The sequence below is a fragment of the Pantherophis guttatus genome, chromosome 9 (assembly GCF_059756535.1).
Source record: "Pantherophis guttatus breed Tessera chromosome 9, ASM5975653v1, whole genome shotgun sequence".
Lineage (NCBI taxonomy): Eukaryota > Metazoa > Chordata > Lepidosauria > Squamata > Colubridae > Pantherophis > Pantherophis guttatus.
In genome coordinates, this window is record NC_142071.1 from 8,937,697 (window position 1) to 8,951,712 (window position 14,016).

Consider the following 14,016-nt stretch of genomic DNA (forward strand, 5'->3'; position numbering starts at 1 on the left):
AGGGGTCCCCAACCTTGGCAACTTGACGCCTGGCGGACTTCAACTCCCAGATTTCCCCAGCCAGCGAAACAGCCAGCAAAGCAAAGCTTGCTGAGGAACTCTGGGAGTTGAAGTCCACAAGTTTTAAAGTTGCCCTGGTCTGGAGAACATTTGGTGGTTATTAGGATGCTGTTATCTGCTCTTCTTTATCAATAGCAATTAATGATTGTTGCATCTTCGGCATTTGGATTATTGCACCTTTTAATTTTTAACTTTTATTTTTTTAATTTTAATTTTAATTTTTTTTATTATTATTATTTATATGCCGCCCTTCTCCGGAGACTCAGGGCGGCTTACAATGCGCTAAGCAATAGCCTTCATTCTTTTGTATATTTATACAAAGTCAGCTTATTGCCCCCACAAACTGGGTCCTCAATTTACCTACCTTAGAAAGGATGGAAGGCTGAGTCAACCTTGAGCCTTGGCGAGATTCGAACCTGCAGTAATTGCAGGCATCTGGTCTTAATAACCAGCTTAATAACAGGGTGCCTTAGACCACTGTACTACCAAGGCTATTTGTTTTATTAAATGTATAACTATCTTTGACTTGATAAATGTTTTAACTGTGTTTTACGGTTGCAATTTCAAGGAGTGCCTTGGAAATTTAGTAGTATCCATGAATCAATCTGCCTCCTGGTTCTTGACTTACAACTGCAGGTAGCCCTTGACTTAAAACAGTCCGTTTAGTGACTGTTTGACGTTACAAAGGCACTGAAAAAACGCTTTGCTGGCTGGGGAATTCTGGGAGTTGAAGTCCGCCAGGCTTCAAGTTGCCAAGGTTTGGAGACCCCCTGAGCTAAAGCCTCTCTCGCCACCTGTTGATTCTCGTCAGAAAAATCTATAGCGTCCCTTCCTCAGGCTGGCAGCGGCACCGGCGCAGAAGCCAGGCGAGCGGGAGCGCCCAAGCCAAAGAGCCGCCGCCTCGGCTGCACTTGCGCAAGTTCACTTTCGGGTTTTTTTTAGCCCGCCGCGCCAGCCCCACCCGGAAAGTGGGTTGCGGGAACTCAAGCTCTCCCTCCTCCTCCTCCTCAGGCGGGTCAAGCGCGCCCTCCCAGCCCAGCGAGCGCAACGCGCGCCCTCCCATCTCCGGCCTTTTTTTTTTTTATTAAGGGCCCCGCCCCCTTCCTCTTCCCCTCCGGGCGAGCCCCCCCCCTCAGCTTTCCCACCTTCCCCCGCCTCGGCCGGTGACGTCATATTCGGTTCTGCCGGCGCCATTTTGAAAGGAGGAGGAGGAGGAGGAGGGGGGGCTGGGGAAGGAGGAGGAGGAGGAAGCGGAGAGCGGGGAAGCCCTGGAGAAGCGAAGCCGGCCTTGCCCTCCCCCCCGCTCCCCCGGCGGGCGCGATCCGCTGCCATCCTCCCTCCACGTTCTCTCCGAGACCGGCCCGGCGAGAGGATTGAGAAGCTGAGAGGCCGCTTCCTCCCGACCGCTAAGCATTGGGCGCCCAGCATGGCAGGTAAAGGGGCCAAGGAGCCGCGGGGACTGGAGCCTGGCGCCGGGCGGGCGGCTTGAGGGAAACGCTGCTTTGCTCTTGCAGAGCCCGACTGATTGCCTCTTTCTCTCACCCCGTTGCTTGTTCAGCGAAAAGACCCGGTCGGCTTTTAATCCCCCCCCGCTCCCTCTCGCTGCCTCGGAGGGTCTCCTGAAATGCTGGCTCCCCTCCCCTCCCCGGGGCCGGCTCGTCCGCCTCCCCCTCCGCCTCGATCCCCCTTGAGGGACGGGGTTTTGAAAAAGATGCCTCTGCCCGTCAAAGCGGGCGGCTCTGCTCCTTGGCGAAGGAGAGGCAGAAGTTGGAGCGGGGGTCCAACCGAGGCGTACGCGGTGGCTGCCTGCATCTGTGTGTCGAGGAGGGTGTGTGGGGGGGTATTGATCTTCCCCCTCCCCCCCCCCCTGCTGATAAGCCTCGATAAGGCTTTTTTTCCCCACCCCGGGCGGGGAATTCAGGGCTGGACCGGCAGGATTGCTTTGCACGCCCCGTGTTTGGGAAGGGAAGGGAAGGGAAGGGTGGGCTCCTTTGCAACAAGCCAGCGTGCTCCCATGCAGCCGTGGGAATAAGAGAGACGTGCAATCTTGGTGGGAAACCGAGGGGAGGGGAGGGGGGGTCGGGTTTGCTGCTGACAGCTTGAGCAGCCTACATGTGATTAGTTACGTGAAGCTTACATCTCTTCCTGCTCATTTGAGGGAGGGGGAGGGTTCCCCCACCTTACTAGTGCTTGGGGGGTGGTGGGGTGGTGGGTGGCATGAAAATGCACCGGGAGGCCTTAAACCCCAGCTCCCTTCTCTTGCTTTCCCCATTTATTTTATTTATTTTTCCTTTTTCCTGGAATTCGTTTCACCCGCACCCAGTTGCTCTAATTGCTCCAGGTTTGAAAATGGAGCACAAGAGGCCCTATTTAGAGCTGCTTTGCAGCCCTGATGTGCCCACGACACCTCTGTGCATCCATCCGACCCTGGGTTTCTTTTCTTTCTTTCTTTCTTTTTTTTCATCAATGGAAGCAGAGCTTGGAATGTAGGGAGTTACAGCTGGATGGGGGCGGCCTAATTTTTTTTTTTTTTGAAATGAGATACACGTTTTTCATTTATTTTTATAGGAGATCTTTGGGTTTCCAGGCAAACCTCAGCTACGGGCCTCGGCTTTTGCTCCTTCAAGGATGCAATTCGGGAATACTGTTCACGCCTGTGGATTTATTCCCATCTCTAAACATCCTTTCCCATTTCCAGATATGGTCAAATGATACAGGACATTGTAACAGAAGGGAGATTAAAATAGAATACTTTTGTTTCCACTTTTCCTGTGTTCTCCTGCTTGTTCTTGAGCCAGGAAGGAGTAAATAGTTGCTTCAAACTTTGTTCTCCCTGTAGAGTTCAGCCTTAAGCAGAAAAGGGAGAGAGAGAGAGAGAGAGAGAGAGAAAAACACTTTTGCACCGTTTTGCATTTGATTTGGAGGGGGGCGTGAAAAAGAAAGGGTTCCATTTTGACAGTCCTCTTTTCAGGAACTAGAAGCTACCAGCTTGTAATTCTTCATCGTCTTCTTTTCCTGTATGAACCCAACCCAAATGACTGACTTCAAATGACATGAAGAAGAAATGGGTGGTGTCTGCTGGGTGTTTTGTACATGCCTTGGCGGCAAGGTTCAAGTGATTCATTGTTTTCCGCCTAGGCAGAAATGTTCCTGAAATTTTCTCTTCGATCCGTCTTTTACGGTAGTTTGAAACTTACTTGTAACTTTAAAGCAGCCTGACAACCTCTTCAGCTTTTGAGGTTGTAGCTTCTGCTTTGTATTCCTTTTTTTTTTTTTAAATCGTGTTTTATTTCTTTCTGATGCACATAGGAAAGGTTCTTGGCTTAGGTTTCTGTTTTTTTTTTTTCTTTAGGCGGTGAAGTTTGCTGTTCCTGCTGCTGCTAATGATAATGTTGATTTATTGTTTTTAAATACGGTGGTGGTGGGGGGGAAATGTAGCCAGGTTAGGGGCGGGAGAGGATTTAATGTAGAAAATGAATTTTTGTTTGTTAAGCCAAGGAAGCACTGCATTTTTTCAGGGTATTCTAGAAGACATCCGAATTCATTTCTGGGAACTGTGGTGTGATTTTGGGAATGTATTCAGGAATGTAGTTTTGGAAACTGCTAAGAATTAGCTGAGAAATTGCAGTGATTCTGGGCCGGATGGATAGATTTGCTCTGGGCTAATTCGAACCCAGTGCTTAGGTGGCAGGTGGAGGAAGAGAATGGTTTGCCAGGAGGTTTATCCGTGGGGCTTCAATCTGTGCTGAGAATATCCTTGTGGGTGTGTAGAGTTTGCCTTTGCAGCGTCATTCGCTGCACTGTTTATCAGAGCGGAATGATAAGACGGTGCAGCCAAATTTCAGACGATGGGGTGTGGAATTACGTTGATTTAACTTCTGTTCTGTTTCTAGGAGCTGGCGGTGGCGGGAATGACATTCAGTGGTGTTTTTCTCAGGTGAAAGGCGCTGTGGACGATGATGTAGCGGAAGGTAAGAACAAGTTCTGAGCCCCCATTACCATTGCTAATGAGAGCACAGTGGAAATGCTGCATTCCTGGGATAGTTAAATCTTTTCCTATTGTTGGGCCTAGAGAGAATACCCTGGAAGTTTACTGAAGTGTCTAGAATCTCGCTTAATAGTTGTTGGGGCATTCATTTTCTTTTGGCTCGGTATTAAATGGTTAGAATCAGGGCAGTTTTTGAAGGGATGCTAAACGTTTTTCACATGTCTCTTTCCTCTGTATTGGAACTTGCATGCTTCGAAAATAATTTGGAATAGACGCTTTGATTTGCACATGGCATAGTACCTCTTCTCTATTAATTAAAGCAGCCCAACTTTTTAAGGGATTTGCTGGAGTCTGGAAAAGATGTGGCTGCTTTAAGAATTGTATTAATTTTAATAAATTAGGGCAAATTTAGGTATGCTTATAAACATGAAAACAAAAGATATAAGTATTTTGATGAATGGCAGATGGTTTTCTGGTCAATGCAGCGTGTATATGTGGGTGCATACCTACATGCATTATAATACACGTTGCATGCAAGTGTGTAAAATGACCTTTCATTCCTTGAGTTATTGCATTTTAAAGAAATCACCTGTGGCTGTTAAACCTGGACAATTAATCACGCATTGTGCTTTTCTGAATAGATGCCACTATTAGTGTGAGCACGTGGTGTTACTAAGCCATGCGTTCTTGCTGTAGAGAAAAAATGTGGCAGGAAAATGGAGAATGATTTCTAGTTTCTTTTTAATGATATATTTCTGGAAGCATTGGGAGAATTGGAGCATGCATAGTATGGGTCAAGAGATCACACTGATAAAGAAACAGTAGCAGTTTCTGGAAAATAGTTGTGTAATCTAATCTGCTTGAGCCTTCTAAGAAGGGAAATTGAGCTTTTTCCTTGAAGACACATCTAAGTCCAAAGATTTGACTTTCCTTTTTCTTGAGGGTGGGTAAAACTTAGATGATAAAGGGCCTTGCCTTGTGTGCAGATGGATTTAGACTTTATTTCTGGAAGCAAAACTTCAGCCTGCAACTTTCAAAGAGCTACTGTGGTTTGAGTAATAGTAATATCCCAGAGATACGTAGTGTATTAATACATGTGCCCCCCTAAACCTTTGCTGGAATCACATATTCTGCTTAGCTGTACAGGTAGTCCTCGACTTATGGCCACAATTGAGCCCAACGTTTCATTCGTTAAGTGAGGTTTGCCCCATTTTGCGACTTTTCCTGCAACAGTTGTTCATCTTGAATCGTTGCAGTTGACAATTTAGCAACTTGGTTGTTAAGCGAATCTGGCTTCCTCGTTGATTTTGCTTGTCAAAAGGTCGCAAAGTGGGATCACGTGACCTTGGGGCACAGCAACGGTCGTAAGTATGAACCAATTGCCAAACATCTGAATTTTGGTCACATGATCAAAGGGATGCTACAAAGGTGGTAAGTGTGAAAGATGGTCATAAGTCACTTTTTTTCAGTGCCATTGTAACTTTGAAAGTCACTAAATGAACTGTTGTAAATGGAGGACTACATGTAGTACTGTTTTATTGGTGAAATATTATTGTGCATTAGTTGACAGTGCAGATCTGTAACTCTCTAGCGCAAGATGCACAAAAAGGGCAAAACTTGGTTCAGAATAAACCTTCATATTATTCCCATGCTGCTAGACCTTTTTTTAGGTCAGCAGGGGGGGGGGGAAATCTATGTTGTCAAATAGGAGAAGCTGGTTTGTATCTGCCCTTCTCTTCCCTCCCCATAATGGCTGCTACTGGCCCATCTGCTTCCTTTCTCTCTCATCTTCTGTCCCTTCCGAGTTCCCTTCAATTCCTGATATCTTTGGCCCCTTCCCCTATTCCCTCCCCGTAATCCTTCCTGCCTGGCTCAGAACAGCCCAATTTTGATCTGTTTACGGACCAGAGCAAGCTGTTTTGTGCACACAGTGTTTTGTACCTCCCTATTTCCTCCAGCAAGTATATTCTATGGTGGATACTGTTGCTAACTAGAGCTGAGTGTATGGCTTGCTAAATATGCATCAGTAAAGCCTACTGACCATTGCTGTATGAATTACTGCGCTATTGATCTGTTGCAGCTGGTGCAAAAGGAACGCCCATTGCTGTGAATGCTGCCTGTATTGAGAACAAGAGCAGGCTGGGATGATCTGGGCTTCTTTTTCCCTCTCTGGTACCGGAATCGTGCTGGGGAAAAACAGTCTGAAACTTAAAGAACATAGCCTAAGGAAAAGAAGAATTAGGGGTGACATGATAACAGTATTCCAGTATTTGAGGAGCTGCCACAAAGAAGAGGGGGGTCAAATTATTCTACAAAGCACGGGATGGCAGGACAAGAAACAATGGATGGAAATTAATCAAAGAGAGACGCAACCTGAAATTAAGGATAAACTTCCTAACAGTGAGGACAATTAACCAGTGGAACAGCTGGCCTTCAGAAATCATGGGTGCTCCAACACTGTAGGGTTTTAAGAAGAGACTAGATAGTCATTTGTCTGAAATGGTGTAGATCCGTGATGGCGAAACTGGCACGCGTGCCACAGGTGGCACACGGAGGCACTCCAGCTCAGCCTCTCTAGTAGTCTCTGGAGGCTGGGGACAACAAAAAATGTCACTTCGTGTCCAACCAGAAGTTGGGAAACAGGCTGTTTCGGGCCTCCAAGGGGGTAGGGAAGGCTGTTTTTGCCCTCCCCAGATGCATAGAATGGATCTGGAGCCAGGTGAGAAAGAAAAATGGGCCTACCGGGCCATTGTGTGCCAGGAGCGGGGGGCGGGGACATGCATGCATGCGCAGGGCACGGCGCATAGAATTATGGGTGTGGGCACGTGCACACTCGCGAACCTCCCCCGCCCCCCCTTCCTGGCACGCGATGGCAAAAAGGTTAGCCATCACTGGTATAGATTCTCCTGCTTGATCAGGGAGCTGGACTAGAAGACCTCCAAGGTCCCTTCCAGCTCTGTTCTATTCTAAATTCTAAATAGTTTCATAACATCCGAGGTAAAAGCAGGTTCCTTTTAGGGTGAAGATTGGCGTAGATCAGGGGTGTCAAACTCGCCTTGGTGGCGCAGCAGACTAAACTGCTGTTAAAGTAGCACTTAGCTGCCAGCTGCCTGCAATTACTGCAAGTTCAAATCTCACCAGGCTCAAGGTTGACTCAGCCTTCCATCCTTCCGAGGTAGGTAAAATGAGGACCCAGATTGTGGGGGCAATAAGCTGACTTTGTATAAAATAGAACACCGCTTAGGGGGGGGCTGAAAGCCCTACTAAGCAGGTATATACAAAAAAGTATGAAGGCTATTGCTTAACGCATTGTAAGCTGCCCTGGGACTCCGGAGAAGGGCGGCATATAAATCGAACCAATAAATAAATAAATAAATGTGACGTATCATGACATGTTCCCCCTTCACTAAACTGGGTGTGGGCGTGGCCAGCGCTTGATGCATCTGGTCCCCGGGCCGTGAGTTTGACACCCCTGATGTAGATAGTTCTCTGTATAGCCTCCTAGAAATTTATTCTCAGTATGGTTGAATGGAGAGAAGCAGGCATATAACTAGGGCTATAAATGTACCACAGTTGATGAAAATAAATACATATAGATAGTCCTCCACTTACGGTCACAATTGGGACCAGAACTTACACTGCCAAGTGAGACAGTTGTTCAGTGAGTCAGGCCTGATATCATGACCAATTTTGCCATGGTTCTTAAGCAAATCACCACAGTTGTTAAATGAATCGTGCGGTCGTTAAACAAATCTGGCTTCCCCCCATTGACTTCGCTTGTTGAAAATGGCCGGGAAGGTCATCGACGGTGATCACGTGACCTGAGATGATCCAATTGACATAAACAACATGCCATTTGCCAAACAACCACATTTTGATCATGTGACCATGGGGATGCTGTGACAGTTGTAAATGTGAGGACCAATTAAAAGTCACTTTTTTCGGTGCTGTTGTAACATTGGACAGTTGCTTAACAGATGGTTGTAAGTGGAGAATTACCTGTATTGAGAATATTCATAACAGGATCTAAACCAAGCACATACCTACATGGATGATAGAAAAAGAGAAGGACCAGGGGGGACATGATAGCAATCTTCAAATATTTGAGGGGCTGCCACAGAGAGGAGGGGATCAAACTATTTTCCAAAGCACCTGAAGGCCAGACAAGGAATAATGGATGGAAACTGATCAAGGAGAGATTCAACCTAGAAATGAGGAGGAACTTTCTGACAGTGAGAACAATAAGCCAATGGAACAGAAGTTGCCTTCAGAAGTTGTGGGAGCTTCATCACTGGAGGCTTTCAAGAAGAGACTGGACTGCCATCTGTCAGAAATGGTGTAGGGTCTCCTGCTTGGGCGGAGGGTTGGACTAGATGACCTCCAAGGTCCCTTCCAACTCTGTTAATCTAATCCTGTGGATAAGATACATTCGCCAAAAAGTTGGGGAGAATTTTAGCTGAGGATCTTTGGTTTGTCTAAGCTGGGAAGACAACTTAATTGACATTTAGGATGACAGGGACTGAAATATAGTTTGCATATCTGTGGTTGAATAATCAGTAGCAAGCTACTCCTGACACATGAACTCATACGTGAAGGCTTATGAATGTTAGTGACTAACTTCATATAGCATTCTGAGTTGAAGCCAAGCAAAAACCTCACAATGGCTTATTGAGATGCGTGATACTTGTTGCAATGTGCAAATAAATATTGTAAGAATAAGGATACTGAGACCCATCTGATATTGCTAAATTGTAACTTTTAGCCTCTCGCAAACTCCTTATATTGTCTGAGATTGCTCGGAATTATAACACTAACATTATAACACTAATGTTCATAAGCCTTCATTTAGGGATCCATGGGTTCAGACTAGTATATACAATGAGAAGAAATGCCACTCTCTTGTAGGGCTGTTGATGTTACCTAGTTTGGTAATGAAATGTCTGCGAGAAAACAAACTTAGAGAGCAACAAAGACTCCACAATTCAGGCATTTTCTGTAAACTACACTTATTTTCCTGATATTTAGCATCTTTTTTTTTCAAGAAAGTTTTCCCCACTCAATCTATTTCTGAGGGTTTTCTCCCTATCTAAAATTGCATTCAGCTTTTATCCATAAAAATGGCTGACTGAAATGAACAAGTTTTCTGTTCTACGTGTTTTCTGTATTTTTAAAAAAAATAAAAACTGATCTTAATATGTAGTTCATATTGCACATTTTACAGACAGTGTTAATTATCAACAATCCCAAAGTTGCCTGAGAAGCAGATCGCTTGCAAACTCAGTGAGAAGAGAACTATCTAGAATTAAACTGAAATTAATAGACAAAAGATATCACAGAAATGGTTAGAATCTGAAATGATTGATTTTTATTGGGGGTATTTAAGCTGCTATGCAAAAAGCAGTAATCATAGTGAGAATTGGGACTACCTTGAATTTGTGATTTCAAACCAATGGAAATAATTTCTTTTTCGGAGAACATTTTATTTATTTAATGCACTGGGGGTATCAGTTATTGGGGAAAACTATTTACACTTGAAACAAACAATAACATGTTACATTAAATAAATAACCAGTTATATGGCATGAATCCCTGAGGCTGGTATTCACCTGTTTTGCCTTTAAGATTTTCAAGTCTCTTGAAAATCTGTGAGAAGTTGAGATGTATGTACAATTGTATTTTTCTTTGTTCAAATTCATTTCCTTCAGGAGCTTAAGGAGGCATATTCTGCGCCTCAATTTATGACTGTAATGGAGCCTGGAATTTCTGTTGTAAGTCATGACAGTCATAAGTTGCACCTGCGTGACTAGATCCGATTTCATAACTTTTGTTTTGCTGCACACAGTGCTTATTGTCTTCTAATTGCAATGGTTTAGAGATCTAATAAATAAATAGATTATGTAAGGCAGTTTTCCTGTTACTGTTAAATTAATAATACAGTGGGTAGATAATCCCTGATCCCATGATTGTTGAATTAATCTGTTTTTTAAAAAAATTGAGATCTAGCCTGCCCAGGCTCAAGGACTTTGAAGTGATTATGAAGTGTCAATGAGTTGATTTCTTGTCTGCTTTGTCAATCTTCCTGTTTGTCTAAATCATTCATCTGTTTTCCTTGAACTGACTTTGCCCGTTCATTCATTGGCTCTGTCTCAAAATCAGGATATTAAATCAGGGTATTCAACCCTGTTTAATTTTGGTGCTATTACATGAGAGCTATACAACTCTTTACCATGCCTGACTTTTCAAAGGTAGCTTCCAAGAATGAACCTTTAGATGAATGAATGGATGATTTACTTACAGACTTCTTAATACTGTGGACTACTAAGACTAGAATAAATGCTTCTTCTTTTCCTTTGAATTTGCAAGCGGTTGTCCCTTAACAATGATAATTACTACTGGAATTTATGTCACTAAACGATGCAGTCATAAAGCATGAAATCATGTGGGCACATTTTTTTTTTTTTAATTTGATTTATATGCCGCCCTTCTCCGAAGACTCAGGGCGGCTTACAATGTGCTCAGCAATAGCCTTCATCCTTTTGTATATTTATACAAAGTCAGCTTATTGCCCCCACAAACTGGGTCCTCATTTCACCTACCTTAGAAAGGATGGAAGGCTGAGTCAACCTTGAGCCATGGTGAGATTCGAACCCTGCAGTAATTGCAGGCAGCTGGTCTTAATAAGCTTAATAACAGGGTGCCTTAAACCCCTGTACCACCAAGGCTCCTTATCACATCACTTAGCATTGGCAGTTTCAGCAATCCCTGGTTATTGATATGAAGTGAATCACCACCGATTGTTAAATGAGGACCTCATAGAATCATTCCAACAATTCCTGTCGGCTTTCCCATTAACTTTGTATGTGGGAAGCCAAGAAGGAAGGTCACAAATTGTATTGTGTGAATGCGACTCTAGTGGTCAAAACTCCAAGCTGCTTGTTGAGCACTCAGATCAGAATGAACAGCTCTGTGATGCCTGGAACTTTGAGAACTGCTCATGATTATCACTTGTTTGGTGTTGTAACAAGATTGAATGGTCAGTGAACAAGTCATCATTAAATGAGGACAGGGTGGATAAAAATTGATAGTTTTTAAAAAAAAATAATCAAAAAAATCTGATTTTTTTCATTTAAATTGGATTTTAAATTATTTTTAATTAAATTTATTTTAATAAAATGCTTTTGGAGTAAAAATCTATCTAAACATACTTTTCAATTTAAGATACATCAATAATTTAGTTTATTCATCATGAAACGGAGCTTAGTTATGTAGCATGAGGCTGTATATTCTGCAATATTGGGACTGTCGGTTAGAGGAGGAGGAGCTGCTGCGGAACAGTTGCTCTTTAAAAATCATGATTTAAATCGAGCTGATTTAAATCAAGCCTTTTTACTAGTGATTTAAATCATGATTTAAATTGTGGTTTAAATCGACTTGATTTAAATCAAATCCACCCTGACAGGAGCTCCTGTCCTTTTAATTCTTTGAAAGTAGGTGTGTAATTAGTTGTTTCCTTGTGGTATAGTTCGAAATCATGAAGAAGTTCTCATCTCCACATCTTCTGTTTACTACAGGTATTTCTCGACTTACGACCACTGTTGTGCCTAAAATGTCCATTGCTCAGCGAGACATTTGTTAAGTGGATTTTGTCCTGTTTTATGACCTTTCTTGCCACGGTTGTTAAGTGAATCATTGTTAAGTTGTCAAGTTAGTAAGATGGTTAAGTGAATCTGCCTTTCCCATTGACTTTGCTTGTCAGAAGGGCGCATGACTCAGGTCCTGCCACCGTCATAAATATGAGTCAGTTGCCAAGTGTCTGAGATACTGCAACAGTTGTAAGTGTGAAAAAAGGTCATGTCACATTTTTCAGTGCCGTTGTAACTTGGTCACTAAATGAACTGTTGTAAATCGAGGTCTACTTGTAATGAAGTTTTAGTCCAGATCCATTATTTTATGGCATGTCTAGTGCAGATTTCCTTCTTATTTGTATTTTAAGAAGCTACTCTGTGGATTATCTTCAGTGTTCAGGGAAAGATTGAAATTTATTGTGATACTTTTAATGAAGGAATGAACCCCAATCTTAATTCTTATGCTAAGGTACCCAGTTATGATAACAAGATAATCTGAGTTGCTGCTTTTAAAAAGATTGAACTAATTCAAAACCAACAGGACTGGAACTATTTAATTTGTAGGAACTGCTTCTGTCTTGGCAGGTGATCTGTGAATCTACCTGGGTTTCAGATAGGAGCCTTTCTAATCTAGGATGATTGTGGGGTGTCAGAGACCAAGACGTTAGTTATGCTTAGCTCAAATGTTCTTTGGGTGCCCCGGTGCTGGCACTCTGATCAAATCATATTAGATATCAAGATTGACTCATCCAGTCTTATGAACATGTTTGAAGGATGGATTTTTCTATCAGTTATTTGAAGATGCAGCCTTGGTGGCATAGCGGCTAAAGTGCTGTTAAAATAAAGCCAGCTGCCTGTAATTACTGCAAGTTCAAATCTCACCAGGCTCAAAGTTGACTCAGCCTTCCATCCTTTCGAGGTAGGTAAAATGAGGACCCGGATTGTGGGGGCAATAAGCTGACTTCGTATAAAAAAGAACACCGCTGGGGGGGGGCGAAAGCCCTACTAAGCAGGTATATACAAAAGTATGAAGGCTATTGCTTAATGCATTGTAAGCTGCCCTGAGTCTCTGGAGAAGGGCAGCATATAAATCGAACCAATGAATGAATGAATGAATGAATGAATGAATGAATGAATGAATGAATGAATGAATGCATATAGATTTACAGCCACAACTGGAACCAGAATTTAGATTGCTAAGCAAGGCAGGTGGTAAGTGAGTCGCACTCAATTTTACAACCTTTTTTTGCCATGGTGGTTAAGCAAATCAATGCAGTTGTTAAGCAAATCATGTGGTTGTTAAGTGAATCTGGCTTCCCCCATTGATTTTGCTTGTTGGAAGCAGTTGGGAAGCTTGCAAATGGCAGAATGCTGGAACAGCTGTTAAGTACATGCTGGTTGCCAAGTGCCTGGATTTTGATCACTTGGTCATGGGGATGACCATAGCTGTCCGCAGTCCTGCAGCTATGTGAGGACTGTTCATAAGTCACTTTTTTCACTGCCTCTGTGACTTCAAACAGGCGTTAAAGAAATGTTTGCAAGTTGAGGTCTACTTGTAAAACATATCATTAACCATTCTAGAGAGACATGCAAATAGTATGCGATGCATGTAGAAGCTATTCAGTTTTCGAGCAAAAGTTGGCCAGAATGCAACTGTTGAAAAGTTTCTAGGTGAAGGTTCACTTGTGTAACAGACAGCAGTTAAAAGTAGACGACATCTTCTTACCATGTTCCTGCACCAAATACAAAATATTTCATCATCCTCAGAGATGCAAGACACCAATAAATCTATTGTTGATTGTGGCAAAGAATGGGTGGAGAGTGATAAAAATAACCTGGCTTTCTCAGCTAAGTCCTTGTTACATCCATTGGGTTGCCTCTGGGAGTTACAGTCCATCACAGGGTTGGCGAACCTTTTCGGCACCAAGTGCCGAAAGGTGATCTTCCGGTTTCCGGCACGTGCATGAGCACTGGCCAGCTGGACTTCACACATGCATACACACCAGAAACTGGGAGATTAGCTTCCCAGCGCGTGCATGCGTGCGGCAGAAACTGGAAGATCATCTTCCCAGCATGCGTGTGCCGGAAACCAGAAGATCATCTTCCCAGCGCGCGCATACACACCGGGTGGCTGCTCTTTTGGCTTCCAGCCCTCCCGTGCACGTGAAGACCACCTGGCCGGAACCCGGAAGAGCATGGTGAGATGGCTCTGCGTGCCACTTCCAGCACGTGTGCCATAGGTTCGCCATCACGGGTCTATCACATCTTAAAGTCACCAGGTTGGGAAGTCCCTTCCTGCAGACTTTTGGATAAAAGGAACTGTCTCTGAGCAGAATATGTGTA

General features: G+C 43.6%; 1 protein-coding gene across 2 annotated transcripts in view; it reads left to right on the forward strand.

The window, feature by feature from the left end:
• The first annotated feature begins 990 nt into the window (after positions 1 to 990).
• The window catches only part of PPP2R2A (protein phosphatase 2 regulatory subunit Balpha), a 77,183-nt gene continuing 64,157 nt past the window's right edge, over positions 991 to 14,016 (forward strand). Inside the window, exons 1-2 of one of the 2 annotated variants that reach the window (XM_034436844.3) lie at positions 991 to 1,493; positions 3,954 to 4,031. In XM_034436844.3, coding sequence (XP_034292735.1) covers positions 1,487 to 1,493; positions 3,954 to 4,031 — 85 coding nt within the window. In that variant the 5' untranslated portion in view covers positions 991 to 1,486. Of the gene's footprint in view, positions 1,494 to 2,211; positions 3,242 to 3,953; positions 4,032 to 14,016 lie in introns of those variants that run through there. The other variant, XM_087875583.1, reaches the window with a different exon arrangement.